Source organism: Octopus bimaculoides, chromosome 2 (assembly GCF_046866305.1).
Source record: "Octopus bimaculoides isolate indiv1 chromosome 2, ASM4686630v1, whole genome shotgun sequence".
Taxonomy (NCBI): domain Eukaryota; kingdom Metazoa; phylum Mollusca; class Cephalopoda; order Octopoda; family Octopodidae; genus Octopus; species Octopus bimaculoides.
Genome location: NC_142929.1, coordinates 66,184,569 through 66,205,873, shown reverse-complemented (window position 1 = coordinate 66,205,873; position 21,305 = coordinate 66,184,569). Strand labels below are relative to the sequence as shown.

The following is a 21,305-nucleotide window of genomic DNA, read 5'->3' as shown; positions in this document are numbered from 1 at the left end:
GGGATACTAACGCAGTATATGGGGTTTGGACAATAAGCGTAAGCCAGTGTCAACAGTGGTTCCAGAAATTCCAAGCCAGAAACAACAGCCTACAAGATGAGCCTTGTCCTGGAAGATCTGTAGATCTGCAGTCACAAAGTATCATCATCATCATCATCATCGTTTAACGTCCGCTTTCCATGCTAGCATGGGTTGGACGATTTGACTGAGGACTGGTGAAACCAGATAGCTACACCAGGCTCCAATCTGATTTGGCAGAGTTTCTACAGCTGGATGCCCTTCCTAATGCCAACCACTCAGAGAGTGTAGTGGGTGCTTTTACATGCCACCAGCACGAAGGCCAGTCAGGGGGTACTGGCAACGGCCACACTCGAAATGGTGTATTTTACGTGCCACCCGCACAGGAGCCAGTCCAGCGGGACTGGCAACGAACTCGCTCGAATGTCTTTTCATGTGCCAGGAAGGCGACCACTCAGCCATATCTACATCTATTGTTCAATAATTTTATTTTACTTTTTTGTTTTATTTGTTTTTATGTTTATAACTCTTTGTCTTTTTTTTTATTTTCATCTTCTGTAGCGCACAACTGGCATATTGCAGCGTTTTGTTCCTTTCATTGCTGTTGCAGCAGCTAACATTGTAAATATTCCTTTAATGAGACAAAGGTAAAAAGCTTGTCATTTATTTGTCCTTTTGTTTTGTCTGTATTAACTACTGATATTGTAATCTAGGCCTCATTTTTAATCTATCTTACACCTGTAGAGGAAATACATAGCTACCTTGCATTATATAAGGCTGGATGGTAGTAAGTGGAAAGAAGAAAGATGTATTGGGACACCAGAGCAAATTGTACCTTGAGAGTTCATTCTGTCACCTCATCATGACTATCTCTATCTTCTTTCCAGCTACTCTCACTCACCAGTGTTAATGTGGTGTAATCATGTATCTCCTTTATAGTAAGACACCTGTGCTCATCCCTCTGTCATTCTTTAGCCTCTCAACATCTGACATAAAGCCAAATACAACTGTCATTCAGTTCAGGGAGCTTTTTTTACTCATTTCTTTTCAAGCCTTGCAAGTTACTCAGGAACCTCACTAGTGCTAGTGGCATAAAAAAAAAGCACCCAGTACAGGCTGTAAAGTGGTTGGCTTTAGGAAGGGCACCCTGTCATAGTAACCATACCAAAGCTGACATTAGAGTTCAGTGCATTCCTGTGATTCATTAGATTCTATCAAACCTTCCAACCTATGCCAACATAGAAAACAAACATTAAATGATGATGGTGACAACCTGATTTCACTCATACAAACATGGTTTGTCTGTTTCATACACCACTAAGCTATGTTTCCCACACACCTGTTCAGTCTGTTTCGCATGTACATAACGATATATTTAGTGTGCACTTCTCATAACTTGTTTGTGTCTTACACCCGGTCTGTAAACTTGTTACATAATTTTCTTGTGTGTGTGTGTGTGTGTGTGTTTTACCGATTCTCTAGTTTCTTGCTCAAATTGCCATTGTCTCATAATTTACATTGCATTTACATGGTTGTTTTAACCTGTTTTTAACTCGCAATACAACTTCAAACTATCTACTTAACGCAATACTAAATCTCCCTTAACCCTTTAGCATTTAAACTAGCCATATCCAACCCAAATATTCTGTCTGCTTCTTGTTCAAACTGAACAGATCCAGCCTTTCAGACCTACCTTCAATGACATTCTAAAAATGAACAATCACATCATTGAGATCTTGAAGCTACAAAACAATTTAAGTAAATAAACATTACATTTGACAAAGTAATCTGAATGCTAAAGGGTTAAATGATGTCTTAGCATTTTCATTTTAAAGACCCTAAAGAATTCATTAAGTTGTTAACTAGACCAGCCATTAATAAGTGAGTAGAATAGCCAACGTCTAGAAAGCTGGTTTATTTCAGTTCATAACAGTCAATCAGATATATTATTTATATTTCTAGTGTTGGACTGATTGGTTCAGTACCATAGATATGTAGACTTAATGAGTTCAACTAGTGTTACCCCAAACAAATGCTGTCGATGATTGTAAAATAAGCTGGGTGAAAAATAGCTATAGATGTGTTTCTGAGACAAGCCACTGATGAAACAACCAGTTGCTGTAAGATAGCCCTAGACACTCATATTCAAATATTCACCCATCACACAGTCACCTTTCTACTTTGTTTCCCCCACCCCACTTATCTCAGTAATTCACAACACTAATCCCTTTCCTTTTTCCAGTTCCCTGCCATATTCCCCCTCACCACCATCACCACACCAATCACTTTCTATGTTATTACTCTGTTACTCTCTCCACTACCACTCTATCACAACTAACAAATCTGTTCCTCACATATTACTTAATCCTCTCTTATCACCCACCTAAAATAGTCACACAATCTCTCTTCTATTCTCCTTCAGCTATAGGGGGGCCACTTTAGACCCTTGGTCTTGTAAGTTATGAGCCAATCTTCACTTGTGCTGGTGCCATGAAAAAAAGCCACCTTGTATACTTCTATAGAATGGTTGGCATCAGGAAGGGCACCCAGCAACAGAAACTGTGCTATTATAGATATTGGAGCATAATGTCATCCTCCAAATCCTCAGATTCTATTGAACTGTCCAACCCATGCCAGCCTGGAAGACAAACGTTAACAACAATGGTGGTTATGGTTATGAAGAAGATGAAGAGGAGAATCAGTTATTGCTGTTTTGTCCTAAGTCATTGCTGATCAAGCAGACCTTTGATGAAATATATTTCAATCTTGTCCTATGTTGTCCTTATTGTATCTATAATTACATTACCTCATATGCTCTTTCCTTTGTTCAGATGATAGGGTGATTTGAATGTTATTTCTAGTAGGCTGAGTAACTACTGAGAGTCTTCCTTGTTGGTTTAACTGACATAATTAGTGTAAATTATGAGTGAATGTGTGTGTTAAAGATGGCATCTGTGCAAGTTGCACACTTCAGTTCTAGTTATGACAAATTCTAATTCTATACATATTTCTCTTTCTAGTGAATTTCTTGATGGAATCATTGTGTATGATGAAAATAAGAATCCTGTGACAACATCAAAGGTAATTAGGCAATGATTACTGAATTTAATATTGTATGGCAAATCATTAGCATCATGTTTTATATTAATATATACATTTGAAATAGGTTTACATTAAGATATCAGTATGTATAATAATTATAATCATCATCATCATTTAACATCCACTTTTCCATACTTACATGGGTCAGATGAAATTTGTTGAGGCAGATTTTCTACAGCTGGATCATCTTTCTGTTGTTAGCTCTCACCTGTTTCCAAGCAAGGTAATATTTCTCCATGGCTAGACAAGTTTTTCACAGAAAACTGGAAACGAACCACCTTGAAATGAGGTTCACTACAGCTGTTTCAGATGCATTTTTTATTAATGAACAAATCAATTACATCATGAAAAAACACATTTTCTTTAGGTCGATTGAAATTTAAATCTAAAATTTAACATTTAAGATTTGGCTTGGAAAGAATATATGTTGACTCCTTCAACACATGCGCATATATGTGTTGACTCCTTCAACACATACCAAAAGACTGCACTAGGCTTCAATGTCTATTTTGGCATGGTTTTTATGGCTGGATGCTTTTCCTAACACCAACCACCTTACAGAGTGGACAGTGCTTTTTACATAGCACCAGCACTGGCAGGGCCTGTTTAGGTATGATTTTTTACAGCTGAATGCCCTTCCAACTACCAACTACTTTACAGTGTGGACTGGATGCTTTTTATGTGGCACTAGCACAGGTGGGGGTCACCAAGTTATTCACAAGACAAAGATCGTTTGAGAGGCGAGGTGCATTGGAGGAGCTGGCCTTGTGCCAGGTGTGATAGAGGGACAGAAACAGGTGTCTTGCTGTAGAGGAGATATATGGTTACCCAGTCAGAGGGAGAGAGCAAGAGATTGAGGGAGAGTGTAGAAGAGATGTATGTGTGTATGTACATCTTTGTGTTTGTCCCACTCCCACTGCTTAATAACCAGTGTTGATTTGTTTAGGTTCCTGTAACTTAATGGTCTTGTGAAAAGAGATCAATAGAATGAGTACCAGGCTGGGGTCAGTTTGTTTGATTAAACCCTTCAGTGATGCCCAAGCATGGCTGCAGTCTAGTGACTGAAACAAGTAAAGAATAAAGGACTTGAGAGAGAAAAAGAGGGAGATAGAGAGAGGGGTTGAAAGGGGTAGAGAGAAAGAAATTTATTAAACACTGATAAAGTTCAGTGCAGATGTCAACTTCAGCTTAACCCTTTCAGGGTGTTGTTATTTATGCCCAGATCAAAAGTATTCCATATATGACCATCCCATTTTCTTCATATCTTTAATTTACATTGTCTAATTTCTTCTTTCTTTTTTAAGACAATAAATTGTGATTTCAGAGGGACATTACTATCATTTCTAGCAAGTTGTGTGACTCATACAGGCTTTCTATTTGGCTGAGGGGTTATGCCAATACATAAGCACTAATATATATCTCAACAGACTTCATTACTTTTTCTTTTCCTGACATTTATTTTGTATCTGTTATAAAATTAATCATTTTTTCTCCTTATTACCAGTATGCTGCTGTCAAAGGAATTAGTCAAGTGGTATTCTCAAGAATTATAATGGCTGCCCCATCAATGCGTAAGTATTAGTTTCACAGATAAACACAGAACAGAAGTTCTTTAGTGAAGTTCCTTCATAATTCACCGGATATTAACTTTAAAAAAAAATATATATATATATATATATATATATATATATATATATATATATCAGAATGTATTAAAGCCCATCTAATGTGGAATAATAATATTCATGGATTCTTTAAGGAGGAAAGCTGGTAAAATCGTTAGCATGCTGGGCAAAATACTTAGTGGTATTTCGTCCGTCTTTTCATTCTGATTTCAGATTCCGCCGAGGTTGACTTTGCCTTTCATCCTTTCAAGGTCAATAAAATAAATACCAGCTGAGTACTGGAGTTGATGTAACTGACTTACCCTTCCCCCGAAATTGCTAGCCTTGTACCAAAATTTGAAATCAACATTCATGAATCCTAAGGTTACTGAAAATTACAAATGATAAAGTTAGTATGATACTGGTCTATCTGTTGAAGAGTCAGTGATATATAGGCTGACATCTATACTACTGCATATTCATGACAAAAACATGTGTTAATTAACTAGTTTTTAAGTGGTATATGCCAAACTTGTTGGCACTTTTTTTGGCATATATCTACTGCAACTATCAGCAGCACAGAAGTTTTCCAGTTCTGTGAACTGAAGAGCAGTAGCACTGCTGAGAAAGGGGCAAAATAAGGGGGATGACATTGATAATTTTTGGCCCATTAACTTTACTCAATGCAGATTTCAAGGATGACAACTCAAAATAGGCATAAAAATTCCTTTTTGGCTGAGGGGTTATGCCAATACATAAGCACTAATATAAATCTCAACAGACTTCATTACTTTTTCTTTTCCTGACATTTATATTGTACCTGTTACCAAATTAGTAACTAGCTAAAATAAGTAACATGGCGAAGGAAAGGAGAGTCTAGTTTGTGGTTGATATTGTTACAACTCTGGATATGTTTCACACTTATTAGACTTCCTCGTGAAACATAAACATTCATGTGTCTGCTAAATCAATGTAGATAGAAATATTTATACATATACAAAGATGTGCACAAGATTGCATGAATGTTGTTGTTTGGCTCCAGATCAATACTAATTAAACAGTAAAAAAAGGACAGCAATGAAAGCCAAAAGTACATGCATAGTTAGAAAAGTGAACAGTAAAAGAAGCATTAAGAGGAAAGGGTGCACAGGCATGTCAGGGGTAGCAGTGGTGACAAGGCATTCGATCATGTAATCCTAGATATACAATATTTAAAAAAGAAATGATGGAATAGTCACAGCTTGAATGCTTTTGATCATAGGTTTGCTTAAATGAAAACAACAGATTAGTTACTTTATAGTAACCTAGTTTAATAGCATAAATTTGCTGAAGCACTCAACCTGTGATAAAATATATTTCTCTTTTTACTTTATTCCAGTTCTCCTACCAGTAATATTCCAACATCTGGAAAAATACCGTTGGATGCAGCGTTTCAAAATACTCAATGCTCCACTCCAAGTCTTGGCTTCTGGAGCCTTGTAAGGAATTCTTTTGTAAATTCTTCATTACTTTTTAAAAATTTTTTTGCTGTATAGAAAATTTAGTTAGTTTTCCTTCCAGAATCTCTCAAAATTCTTTATAAAAAAATTCATTTTACTAAAAAGAAGAAATGAAGAATATTGTAATTTCCAATCCCAAGTTTACCAGTTTACAACAAAGAATATATCTTCTTTTATTGTTTGAAGGGACCAGGTGTATGTGTGTGTGTGCGTGTGTGTGTGTGTGTGTGCGTGTGTGTGTGTGTGGTTGTGTTGTGTATTTAACCATTTAAATTCTTCCTCTGAAGAAGGAGCTGGTTTCTAACAAAGATACAAAACTCCATCTTGGAATGTAAATAACAAAAACAATGTCACATTTTAAACCTGAGAAAAGTCTTGCATAGTTTTAATGTTCCACATATAGATTGTATTTGTGAGATGTGATGTATGTAAGCATGCATGTACATACACTCACTCACACTCATACACACATACACATGCAGACTCACACACACACGCACCCAGAGGTTTGATAGTACAAACAGGGTAAATAGAATTCAAAATATGGGTGTATATATATATATATTTTATTAATGGAAGTTATAAAGTGACTCAAAGGCCCAGAGTTTTGTGCATGGCGCTTATCATATGCACACACACACACATACACACACACACACATACACACACACACAGACACACACACACACATACACACACACGCACATACACACACACACACATGTATGTACCCTTGGGAAAATTTTGAACATCTCAGTATCTCATCCCTTTTTATTCTTTTATTCTTTTACATGTTTCTGTCATTTGACCGCAGCCATGCTGGGGCACTGCCTTAAAGGGTTTTAGTCAGAGAATTCAACCCCAGGACTTATTCTTTGTAAGCCTGGTACTTATTCTATCGGTCTCTTTAGCTGGACTACTAAGCTACAGGGACATAAACACACCAACATTGGTTGTCAACTGATGGTAGGCGGAAAAACAAAGACACATACACATAAATATATACAATATATATAGATGTATACGACGGGCTTCTTTCAGTTTCCGTCTACCAAATCTACTTACAAGGCTTTGGTCAGCCCGAGGCTATAGTGGAAGACACTTTCCCAAAGTGCCACGCTATGGGACTGAACCCTGGACCATGTTGGTAAGCAAGCTTCTTACCACACAGCCATGCCTACACCCTTCCTTCACTTAGAAAAAAATGTTTTTTAAGAATATATGCTTATTGTAATAAATCATTATTGTTTGAAAATGTTTCCATTGTAGATTACTGGTGATGACACCAACAGCCTGTGCACTCTTTCCCCAGAGATGGTAAGACATTTATATTTTTGTAATTGGTTAACTATTAAAAATAGTGGAGGTGCAATGGCCCAGTGGTTAGGGCAGCGGACTCGCGGTCATAGGATTGCGGTTTCGATTCCCAGACCGGGTGTTGTGAGTGTTTATTGAGCGAAAACACCTAAAGCTCTACGAGGCTCCGGCAGGGGATGGTGGCGAACCCTGCTGTACTCCTTCACCACAACTTTCTCTCACTCTTTCTTCTTGTTTCTCTTGTACCTGTAATTCAAAGGGTCAGCCTTGTCACACTGTGTCATGCTGAATATCCCCGAGAACTACGTTAAGGGTACACGTGTCTGTGGAGTGCTCAGCCACTTGCACGTTAATTTCACGAGCAGGCTGTTCCATTGATCGGATCGACTGGAACCCTTGACATCATAAGCGACGGAGTGCTAACAAATACAATTAAAAATAACAAGGTACAAGTTATAGTGTTGTTGTTATTTAGTCCAGGTCAGGCCTGATTGAACAAATCTATAATCAAAGATATTCCAGTCGTGACCATCCCATCTAGGGCTACATTATCCAATGTGTTCTTTCTTAACCCTTTAACATTCAGATTACTCTATCAAATGTAATGCTTATTTATTCACATTGTTTTCAGTTAATCACGTATTATCTTGTAGTTTTGAAATTTCAATGATGTGATTGTATATTTTCAGAATGACATTGTAGGGTAAGTGTGAGAGGCCAGATTCGACTGTGATCAGCATAAAATAAGTAGAATACTTGGACCTGATATGGCCAGATTAAATGCTAAAGGATTACAAAAGTAGGGCTTGATTTATAGTAGATTTGGCTGCTATTACTATCTGATCGAACCAATGCTTAGAGGCTCTTTATCAGCTTGTGGACGGCACTGCTGTTATAGATTAGCCATAGGTCTACTCTGATTAAGTTGACCTATTATCAAGGGCATTCCAACCTTGACCAGCCAGTCTTTTTACCAGACAGTGTATTATCCAATTTGTCATTGTGCTCTCAAGTTCCTGATGCAGTTACTGGGATGCTATTGTGACATATGGAATGTCTTGGACATTTAAATCAGATAGAGTCCATCCTTCTCCAGGCCCGATCATAGCTGATTTCTTCTAGGGAGAAAGAGGAAGAAAGATTGAGTGAAGATAGAGACAAGGAAAAACAAAAAAATCGAATACATTACTGGAGTGATATTTTATTTATCAACCCTGAAAAGGTGAAGGGCAGAGTTGACTTGGACAAGATTTGAACTCTGAATACAATGTACTCTATCGAAGCTGTTAGAATACTGATTTGACACCTATAATCTGTGTGTGCATGCACACGTACATGTACATGTGTGTATGTATATATATGTGTATATGTATATATATACACACACACACACACATATATATTTGTATGTGTGTATAGTGTGCATGTATTTACATATATATATATATATATATATATATATATATATATATATATATATATATAGTGTGCAAGTATTTGCATATACATATATATGTAAACATATAAGTGTATATTTTTTTTTTCTTAAGTGTAGGTAACTGTAAGAAAGGATGTAACTCAAGACAAAATGTAGTCATACAATAAATAGTGATCGTTAAAATGAGTACCAGGATCAATATAATTAACTATAACCTCTGATGGTTTGCTCCAATATGGTTACAGTCCAACTACTGAAATCAGCAATAGAATATTGCTACTTTATTTGGAATAAATTCTTCCTTATTCAGGCTGTGGTTGACAGATATAGTTTCGATAACTGATGAAGCAGGACAACACAGAAACTCATGCATTCTACAATCCAATGACATCATCCACAGCCCAAAACATGTTTTCCCACATGGTTTAGGGGAGAATATTTTCATGGAATAATCCCCACATTGAAAGGTCTTACCATGTCCAAATACACTTGAGGTGCTAAATATGACTTTACTTGAATATATTTATGGACATTAAACAACAATGAGATATATATATATATATATATATATATATATATATATATATCATCATCATCATCATCATCATCGTCGTTTAACGTCAGCTTTCCATGCTAGCATGGGTTGGACGATTTGACTGAGGACTTGTGAAACCAGATGGCTACACCAGGCTCCAATCTGATTTGGCAGAGTTTCTACAGCTGGATGCCCTTCCTAACGCCAACCATATATCATCATTGTTGTTTAATGTCCATCTTCTATGCTGGCATGTGTTGGATGGTTTGACAGGGGCTGTTGAGCTAGAGGACTGCACCAAACTCCAATGTCAGCTTTGGTATGGTTTCTTTGGCCGGTCGCCCTTCCTAACATCAAGCACTTTGCAGAGTGTACTGGGTGCTATTTTGTGTGGGGCTGGTGTAAGTGAGGTCACTGAGTAATTCACAAGACAAGATCCCTTATCTGAGTGGGTGTAGTTTTGAGGGAGGTGGCTTTATGCCAAGTGATGAAAAGCTAGAGAATGAAAGAAGGATAGAAACATGTCTTGCAGTTGAGATACATGGTTACCCTACATAGAAAAGGAGAGAAGGTGCAAATGTGACATGGTGTACCCTTAAGTTACAGGAAAGTGAACATTAGAGAAATGACCCAGAGGACTGGACAGGCTGGATGGGTAGGTAAGATTGTAAAAGTGTGAAAGGAGAGTGTCTGATAGATAGAGATGGAGATAGAGGTGATTCAGTAAATGGGTGTGTGGGTATTTGTGTATATGTGTGAGAGAGGAAGATTATATTAGAATCTTGTTTATGTGATTGTGTGTTACTGATAGTTTTCTGGAAATTGTATTTCTAATATTGTTATACTTAGGGATGGTCATCTTCCGCAAAAGATGACTATCCTTAAGTTACATCACATATTTTCACATCAAGAATCTTGCAAAATAAATACATAAATGTATTTCTAATGATAAATAAAATTTAAATTTTTAATTATTTGATAGTTTTGTGAATGGCATTTGATAATTTCATAATGATTTTATAACTATTTTATAATGTTTGATTGTTTTTATAGCAGTTTTTATTGTTTTAATTGTTTGTTTCGCTTTTATAATAATCTTACATAAAAACAATTTCATTTTTATAGTTCTATACACACTTCTAAGTTGTCTCTACTTGACAAGAAAAATCTTGAAGAACTGAAAGAGAAATATGGTGCCAACAACATTCCTGAGAGAGTGTACTTCAACAAAGGCCTTTAAATTATTGAAAATTCCAGCTGTAACTGCCATTGAATAATTTAATCAATACCTTGTATATATATAAATTTATAGGAAGAAAAAATATAATAGAAAGTAAATGGTATAGTTAATATGTATATTGATTGTTTAGGTATTTGTGTCATGCATTAGTATGGCATAGTTTAGATTAATATTAAATCAGTAATTAAATAATAATTATATTATGTAATTAATATTATACATATAGTGTTTTTATATGAATCTTTGATGCCTAAAACTTCAACCCTCTGTAACTTCCTCCCTAATCTTAGTTTCCTTACAGATATCAATGTCAAGAAGGTGAAACTGAACTCGACCAGTCTACAGAGGTCACAAGTAGATAGCATCTTCTCAGGCTAGGTACTGATTTCTAACACAGGCACAAGGTCACGCATTTTGGTGCCATTGGGGAACAATCAATTATGGAGTAAATAAAATCATAACATAAACAATTAAATATAAGAAATAATAATTTCTTAAAGTATGTGTTAATCCCCATGTACCCAGAATTTGTGGACACCCTGTAGAATAGGGATCAATAAAATGAAGTATCCTCCCCAAAATGTATTGCTTTGTGCTAAAGTTAGAATTCCTTGCTTCATCAGAATATGAAGAATGCATGTGAAACCTAATGAATAAGAGTGTTATATCACTGTTAAGTTTAGAATAAGTGTTTTCAATGCACATCTAGTCAAGTGCTGTTTGTATATGTAGGAATAAGAAACCTGATGATGATTAGAGATCAAACTGGTTGAATTGTAGTATAGATGTAACTATTACAAACGTTTCTTCTTTAAAGATGAGAAAATTCATGAACTTCATCTGAATGCCTTGCTTCCCTGAAGCTCCGACATCTGGCAACTGACTTGTTAAACGCCCACAAAATTATTAATCACTGTGCCAAGAACCAACTTGAGCACTTTTTTGAGCTCCATGTGTCTAACACACATGGGCCTACCTACAAAGTCAGAAAACAGCACAGCTCCCATGACTTTCTGAAACATTTTTTCACACTCATAGTTGCTGAAGCATGGAACAAACTACCTGCATCAGTGGTTAGTTACCAAGACATTGCATCCTTTAAACTTCCATGCTTCCTGAAATTCGCCGATACTACACCTGATATCCCCCACTCCATATGCATGCACACATGTATATCATGATTCATACACTGTTCACTTTCCTGACTTTTGTACATAATTCTGTGTACTATACATGCACCTTTGATGAGTTGTAGTGCACCTGAGCGCTATGTACAATAATTTCATTATGATATAATCATAGTAATAACTCATTTCGAACACTTAGACATTTAACCACCTATGACACTTCCTTAACAAAATGGTCTTGTCTCTAGCTAAGAATTAACTAGATTCAGCCTTCAGTATCCATTTTACTCTGTCAAATGAGATATTTATTCACATTGTTTCAAATAAATCATTATTTCGTAGCTTTGAGACTTTGATGATGTGATTGTTTATTTCTAAAATGACATTACAGAGTAGGTGTGATAGGCTGGGTTTGGCCAGTTTGAACATTTTGGGCCAGATATAGCTAGTTGAAATTCTAAAGGGTTAATGAGAGTGGCAGAAACAAAGAATGAAATGAGAGGATTGCTATTGAAAGTTATTTCCTCATTGAAAGATGTTTTGAGGTTCACACTGTTTAGTTGTAAAGATTCACTTAGTGACAACTTCAGATTTACAGTTGTCACTCACAGCTGAATTTTTTTTTTTTTTACTCAGGTGTCATTTATGGTGTTCTGAGTAATTGCTTTATAAGCATTTAGTGGCCAATGATGTCCTTGTAACAATGTAAAAATCCAAGCTTTTGTGTAGAGCTAACAATGTTTTCTGAGCAGAACATGAATGCAAGCAATACTAAGAATTAAACTCAATAAGCCATTGTGTTGTACTTTCATGTAGGGGACATAATTCTGATTCTTCTTGTTTGCTTCACTGGTGAAAACAAATTCCACTTTACATTACATATAAGTTGTTAGTGGTGGAAAGAGTATCCTGCTGTTAGAAAACATTTGCTTCATTAAAAACCATCCCAACTATGTGAAAACAATGTAAAATTGCACACATAACAGCAAACATTTACTAATGAAAGGACTTGATGTATTATGTAAGGGTTGGCTGTGACTTCAAGTTGCAGCTTTTGAAGCTTATTCAAACAGATAGTTTGAATGAGCCTTGAGATTGAAACTTAATATCACAGTTAATGTTTATACATAATCATATAAGGCTACTGAATGAATGAATTGTTAAATCAAGAAGAGAAAACGATACTTTCTCGAGAGATCATTTCTTAGAGATCTGCTAGAAACCAGTTGTTTTCTAGTATCATAAAAAAATGTTAAATTTGCAGGCAATCATGCAATCAATATTAGCAACAGAAGATCAATCCTCTTGTTGCTGCTGATTAGTCTTCAAAATTAACAAGATTGGTAATCCTTAGAAATTTCTTATTTCTTTTAAGAAAAAACAGCATAGTTTTTGTTTGTGTTTCTCTCAGTTGTTTTCTCTAAGAGAGATACACAATGCAGCTATATTTTTTTTTAATGAAATATGAGGTAATTCTATGGATGGAAAAAAGCAATATTTTTTTACTCCTAAACTCTTTGATACCTCTGGCACTAGTTAGTACAGCAGTAAAGATTCACTGAGTGACATCTTCAGATTTGCACTGTTGTCACTCATGGTTGAGTGATTTCTTCAGGAGATATTTATTTATTTGCCTGTATGTTATGAGAGGACTTGAATTCTGCTAATGTCACACTCTTCAGCAGTGGGCTGTTCTTTCCAATAATGCTTATTTTATAAAAAGAGGCATTGGGATATCAAGAGTTAAGTGTTTGCCAGGATGTGCAGCTTAGCATTAATGAAGATATACTAATCACCAACCACTTGTGTATTCCAGGAGAATGGGGCATTGTGAGTTAAGTGTTTTCCAATACAGAGCTTAGTACTAATGAGAGTAAAATAACCATCAACAACTTGTGTAGCTGTGTTATTAAAATCCTGTGCCATTTCTGAAATAATTGTAATATGAAACAAACAAAAAAACTTTTACAAATATTTACTAAAGCACTTTTTTAGCAAAAGCTTACCACTTCCAATTAACAGGATGGTTATATTAAACACTGAATTTATTGTAATTTTATGTATTGGCTCTAACTTCAACAATTGTCAATGGAAGAGAGTAGAGAGTTGTTCTGTTGCCATAAATAACTTGCCAAACCACCAAATTTAGTTTGGAAGCATATAAAATAACTACACAAAAAGAAATTGCTAAGCTAATGGTTTCTGGATCTTTTGTTAATATCTGTGAGACAGTCTTTATGAGTGTCTTGTCTTACAGACTAAGAAATCATGTCATAGAAATTATCAAAATTCCATTACTGTATTGTTATAACAAAGCATAAGGTCAATTTTTTACAGAGGAGTCACTTGAATTAACCTCTAGAAAATTGACCCAAGAAGTCTATTTTCAATGCTTTATTCAGGAAAAGTCACTATCTAGTAACTGTCAATATACTTCAATTATTGCTAACTCACAGGGCATTTTCTAACACCATAGCCTAGTGGACCTGTCAATTTGTTTATTTTTTTAAAATTCTTCTGTTTGGTTCATTAAATACAGCATCTCTGTTATTGGTTGTACAGCATCATTATTTATCAAAGTTGTTTTCTCTTATATATTATTTATACCATCCACCTGTACTATCATAATTGTTATTTGGTTTGAAATGAATATAAGTGTAAATTAAAACATGAGAAAAATATTGTAATTGACAGATATTGACTAATATTTGGAAATACTGTTCATATAGAAGTTTAGTGCTTGTTGAATACATAAAAATATGCCTGAATAGATTTAATTAAAATAAATTCCAGTTTATTCATATTCACATTGTATGTTCAAAGTTTGTTCAAAAGAAAAAAAAAAAAAAAGGTAGAATTAAATCATTGTAATATTTTAGCAAACTTCCTTGAATACTGATTCCTGATTTTAGTAATTTTATGGTACAAATATTTTTAAGATTGTCTTGAGCTATAAGATTTGTGAAAAACTCTATGTTCTGTATGTGTGTATATATATATATATATATATATATATATACAATTGTAGTCTTAATGAGAATGTATTTTCTAACATATCCAATTTACTCCAAATCATAAGGCAGCTATGGAAATGTGAGATTGTGTTTCTACAAAACATCCCTATAAACCCGTTTGATGTACAATTGCTGTTATTATTTTTTTAATGTTGTTAAGAAGCTAAAATTCAGTGACAATTTTATTGATTTTTTTCTTTTTTTCATAAAAAGAATTTATTCAATGATTAACACCCATACAAATTATTCTCGTAGTAATTTTGATCCGAGGAGGGAAATATGCTAGGTAAAAGAAAACTGTAAAACAAAACATAGGCTTTTCTAAATTTAATATATTCGGTTCATGTTCACCATAAGAACTATTTTATGAGAAATATCATTGCATATTGTATCAGCATTATAATCATGACTGACTTTGTGAAAATCCATTTCTTTTTAAAATGATTTTTATAAAAACAAATTTTACATCTAATTTTAAAGAAGTATTCAGATTCTTATTTTTCTAAGGAACATAAGTTGAAGGACTTGATTTTTTTAATGAAAATTATAATCATGACAACTTCAGGTGAGACACTGTTGTCTACACACACACACACACACACACACACACACACACACATTAGACAACAGTGTGTATCAAGATGTACTTTATTTTTAGTATATCCAGATGATTCCAAAATCATAAGGCAGCTATCAAACAGTATCATCATAATTCAGGAAAATTTGTTGCAGCTATTACATATTATTTACTAAATAATCATCCTCATCATTATTATTATTGTTATTTTGTCCATCTTTACGTTCTGAGTTCAAATTCCGCTGAGGTCAACTTTACTTTTTCTCCTCTCGGAGTTGATAAAATAAATACCAGTTGAATACTGGAGTTGATGTAATCGATGCACTCCCTTTTCTGAACTTGCTGGTCTTATGCCAAAATTTGAAACAATTATCATTATTATTTTGTCCATCCTTACATTCTGAGTTCAAATTCTGCTGAGGTCAGTTGATGAAATAAGTACCAGTTGAGCACTGGGGTCAATGTAATCAACTTGAAATCTACCATTTATTATCAAGGCAGAAATATTAACACCCTGGGCAAAATGCTTAGTGGCATTTCATTCATCTTTATGTTCTGAGTTCAAATTTCACCAGGGTCAACTTTGCCTTTCATTCTTTTAGGGTCGATAAAACAAGTACCAGTTATAGCAGAAAGGATTATTATTATTATTAATTGCCTTTCATCCTTTCAAAGTTGATAAAATAAGCACAGTTAAACACTGGGGTTGATGTAATCAACTCATCCCTTCCCCCCAAATTGCTGCCCTTGTGGCAAAATTTGAAACCATCATCATCATCATTATTATTATTATTATTATTATTATTATTATTATTATTATTATTATTTCCATGATCACTGTAGGAAAGTGTACTGAAGTTTACTTTAGCTTTTTCCATCTGTTAAGACACCAGTCTATCAAATTGTTTGAAGTAACTGCTTATTCACCGTTTTGTTATCAATTCCAATGTTATTTTGTGTTATTTACTAACACCATTCAGAATGAATCCCTCCTCTTCCACTTTCACTCCAAATAAATCTGAAGCTACAGAAAAAATTCTTTGTCTCATTTTTGTGATTATCTCTTAATTGTCAATGTTGTTTGAGATTAAAATTGCTATTTACAATCTATATAAAAATGTGTGTATATATATATATATATATATATATATATATATGTGTGTGTGTGTGTGTATATATATATATATATGCATATGCATATATGTATATATATATATATATATATATATATATATATACACATATATGCATATGCATATATATATGCATATCTATATATATATATATATATATATATGCATATATATATGCATATGCATATATATATGCATATATATATATATATATATATATATATATATATATATATATGCGTATATATATATATATATATATGCGTATATATATATATATATATATATATATATATATGCGTATATATATATATATATATATATATATATATGCGTATATATATATATATATATATATATATATATATATATATGCGTATATATACATGCATATATTTATATATATATATGCATGTTTTGATTTATAATATATCTTTGTTATACATTTTAGAGAAATAAATATGAAAATTATGAAGTAGTCTGTCTTCTCTTTCATCAGATTAACTTTGCCTTTCTGTGAATTTCAGTTTCCTTCACTAATTTAACTGTTACGTTTTGTTGTTTTGACATGAAAAACAGAATGCTATAACTATAAATTAGCTTGATATGTTCAGTACTCTGATGTCTTACTAAAGATTCAATAGAGTAGTGTTTCATTATCATCATCATTTAATGTCCATTTACTATGCTGGCATGGGTTGGATGGTTTGACAAAGATCCAATGAGTCAAAAGACTACATTATGCTCCAGTGTCTGCTTTAGATGCCCTTCCTAATGCCAACCACTTTACATTGTGTACTGGGAGCTTTTTTTCTTGCTACTGACACTGTTGAGGTCACCTTTTGCATTTTAGTCTCTTTGACTCTCAGTTGACGAATTTAAAGAAAATAGGTTCCAAAACATCATAAAAGAACTTTTGGATACTGGCTTTCAAACCTACTTTAGAGATAGATCTACATCTCATTTTAATCAATTTATAACAGACACAATAGCCTTGGGTAGATTTTCTACCTGTATGTTGCAAATATCCTAAATTTCTCCATTTAAAGAATGGAAGATGAATGTTAAACGATGATGATGTATAAAGTTTTCCATCAAAGCAAACAGCTTAAAATATGATTAATAACACCTTTAACCCTTTTGTTACCATATTTCAGTTGAAATACATTGTCATGCTCACAAATTTGAAAATAATGAAGAATTCATTGAGACAAGTCAAAAGTTTTGCAATATTTGCAAACATTTTAGTTTGTAGTATGTATATCATGTAATCAAAGCAATTCAAGCTGTGGAAAGTACCCACTGAGGTTGGTAGTATCATGGTAGTTGGTGCGCTGACACATTGTGCATTGCTTCATTCTGTAAGTGATTTAGAATCCATACAAACGAATATGCAACATAGACTAATTTGGGGACTTATGCTTTATGAGTTTGAACAAAGCCATAACGCTGCAGAAGCAATCAAAAACATTTGTTGTGTGAAAGGTGAAAGTGCTGTTGATCATGGTACAGTAACCAGATGGTTCAAGAAAATTTGCTCAGGTTGCAAGAACTTCAATGATCAGGTAGGCCTAAAACCATGGATTTTGAGCCTGTGCTCCAAGCCTTAGGTAAATCTGGTAAATAGCACTTGGAGAATATCAGGTAAGCTTGGTATCTCATGGATGAATGCCATTGTGTTGCAATTGTTAACAGAAAGTGAACTCTTCTAAAGCAAGACAATGCTTGACCTTATACTGCTTGAACAACCCAGAATAAACTTCAGGAACTTGCAGGAATCAAACTGATGCCATATCCAGCATATAGTGTGGACGTGACTCCCACTGATTATTACTTGTTTTGAACCATGGCTTACTTCCTGCACTCATGAAACTTCATCAACCAAGAGGACATGGAAGCTTTAGTGAAGGAGTTCTTTGTCTCGAAGGACAAGAACTAGTATCAGCATGGGATCAAAGAACTGGCAGAAAGGTGGCTTTAGATGGTGCAACATGATGGCCTCTACTTTGAATGCTCAGCTGCCTTTGATGTAACTTGAGAAATAAAGCAAATAAGTTACCAAAATATTGCAAAATTTTCTACTCAACTTCGTTTTTGTATCTGGTTTGCAAGACTCTTTATGTAAATTTGTGTTGAAACAAATTTTTTTGTGGTTAGAGAGTCATTATGCCAATATTATTAACATATGCACTGGTTTAATTTCACTCCTTTATTATTTGTCAATTGTTTAAATAGCCAACTAACTAATCAGATGCTTGGTTAATTTGGTTTAATAGCAAGTCATTTATTTTGTTTTTGTTTGTCAAATTCCTTTTGTTATTACTTACAACCTTTTCAGTGACTTTTTTTTTAGTCCAAGGCTGTTTAACCAAACTAAACAAACAATTGATTATTTAGTTGGATATTTAACCAATTGGCTAATAATAAAGGAATGGAACTGAACCAGTGCATGTTAATAATAATGGCATGATAACTTTCTAAACACAACAAAATTTTGCCTCATTATTAGTGATTAGAATAACTTCGTTGTTTATAAGCTGATTTAGTGAGCAATAACCATGAAATTTTGATGGAAGGTTTTTATGCAGATTGGTTTAATTTAGGAAGCTTTTATCATGAAACCAGGAGTGGTCTCAAACATTATGGTATCAAGAGGGTTTAACAGAAATTTTTGAAGTTGATTTTCTGTGACTCTATAAGATTATATCATTGCATAATTTATCATGAAATTGAACTAGGAATGGAAAGAAAAACTGTTAGATGTTCTGTGAGAATCATCATTACAGGACTTCATTAACTTAGGTTAACTGGAGTTGTTTGTTCCTTAAAAGAGGACCCAAGCTCAGTATAATCAGCTGCCTCTGTCTATAGCAGTGAAACTGTATTAACTATTTGCTAGGAGACACATGTACCTTCACATTATATCTATCTACTGCCTATTGAATTGAGTTTTTGAGAGTATTTAAGTGTCTTTGTCTTGAGTGCCACATAGTATTGTGCTTGAAATCAGACACTCTTCAGGTTATAGGCTGGTGTGCTATCTTTAGTCTCAGCTACAGTTTCTTATTTAAACAGTAAAATTGTTAATTGTTAAAAACAACAATTTGTAATATTAGAATGCTTAAAACATTACAAAAAAAAAAAAGGAAAACGAAAATTCCATTTGTTTCAGTTAGTGACCACTCCTCTCATAACAATTCTCTAGTAGCATCAACATCATGAGGGAGATATTTGATCATTTGACAACAGTTCACTTTTAACACAAATTTTAAACATTACAATGATGTAATGTAAACAATCCTGTATGTTGCAAGTATCCTAAATTTCTCCATTTAAAGCTTGTCTTGGAGTAAATGGAGATTGTTGGCAATGCAAGTAAATCCTCCTTTTTGCCATTTTGTGGTTTTCATTCTTCAAAATTGTTCTAAAAGAAATTTCTTACAAATACAATTTATTTAGGCCAAGAAATGTCATTTCTTAAATGCTATTGCAGAAATCAGCACACAATGTATGGACTATTAAATTAAATTTGACATATATGAGATTATTTTTTTTAAATTTTTTTAAATTTTATTACAGAAAATCACTATTAGCTATTTTAACTAATTTTCAACCTCAAGCAGGCTAGCAGGAGTCACTTGCTCTGTCATCTTTTCACACACACATACATATATAAAGAAAGATGTTGAGCAAGTTTCATATATATATGTATATATATCATCAACATCATTTAACGTACACTTTTCTATCCTCTCATGTGTCAGATGGAATATGCTGAGGCAGATTTCCTTTTGCCAGATGCCTTGCCTGTCGTCAACTCACCTGTTTTCAAGTAAAGGAATGTTTCCCCATGGTTGGACATGTTTTCACAAAAGATTAGACATGATTAAGATCCTTGTATGACAGTAACATTCATACTGTGATATTGTGCAATACAGCTATTGTACAATATCAAAACAAGACACAACACACCCACCTGTGCACATACACATGCAAACAACAATGGGTGCCTTTCAGTTTCTGTCAACCAAATCTATTCACAAGACTCTGGTCAGCCCAGAGCTATAGTAGAAGACATGCTGTGCAGTGGGACTATATCCAAAATTGTATGGTTGGAAAGCAAACTTCTTAACATCACCATGCATGTACACACGCATACATAAAGATGTTGAGCAAGTCTCATACGTTAAAAATGAAAATACTCAATATAATGAATATAAATTCATATTTTTATTACAATTATAGAAGCTTTATCAAACTTTTCAGGAGTCCTCAAAGAGGCTGAATATCTATTTTGGACAAAACACATCTTCCAATTGAGACCAAAAGATGATAAGATGTCAATATGTACCTGCCCATAACTATCAATACAATGGTTTGACAAAGTTTCTGGAATTGTAATATATCTTCTTGGGCATGGTGACATATTCATGGGAACATAGTCAGGCATATCTCTACTGCCTTCAGTTCTTGATGAGCCTTGAGACAGAACAAAATATATTGTCAGACTCATGGTCATGGATTAAACATATATCATCCTTATCATTTAATGTCCAGCTTCAATGCTGACATGGGTAGAATGGTTTGACAAAATCTGATAAGTCAGAGGACTGAGTCACACTCCCATGTCTACTTTAGCATGGTTTCTATGGCTTGATGCCTTTTCTGGATGTTAGCACCAACCACTTTACTGAGTGTACT

General features: G+C 34.1%; 1 protein-coding gene across 2 annotated transcripts in view; it reads left to right on the top strand.

The window, feature by feature from the left end:
- The window catches only part of LOC106868689 (sideroflexin-2), a 38,856-nt gene extending 24,175 nt beyond the window's left edge, over positions 1 to 14,681 (top strand). Inside the window, exons 6-11 of one of the 2 annotated variants that reach the window (XM_014914076.3) lie at positions 580 to 665; positions 3,039 to 3,099; positions 4,625 to 4,691; positions 6,103 to 6,202; positions 7,493 to 7,540; positions 10,639 to 14,681. In XM_014914076.3, coding sequence (XP_014769562.1) covers positions 580 to 665; positions 3,039 to 3,099; positions 4,625 to 4,691; positions 6,103 to 6,202; positions 7,493 to 7,540; positions 10,639 to 10,753 — 477 coding nt within the window. In that variant the 3' untranslated portion in view covers positions 10,754 to 14,681. The remainder of the gene's footprint in view (positions 1 to 579; positions 666 to 3,038; positions 3,100 to 4,624; positions 4,692 to 6,102; positions 6,203 to 7,492; positions 7,541 to 10,638) is intronic. The other variant, XM_052977756.2, reaches the window with a different exon arrangement.
- The last annotated feature ends 6,624 nt before the right edge of the window (positions 14,682 to 21,305 follow it).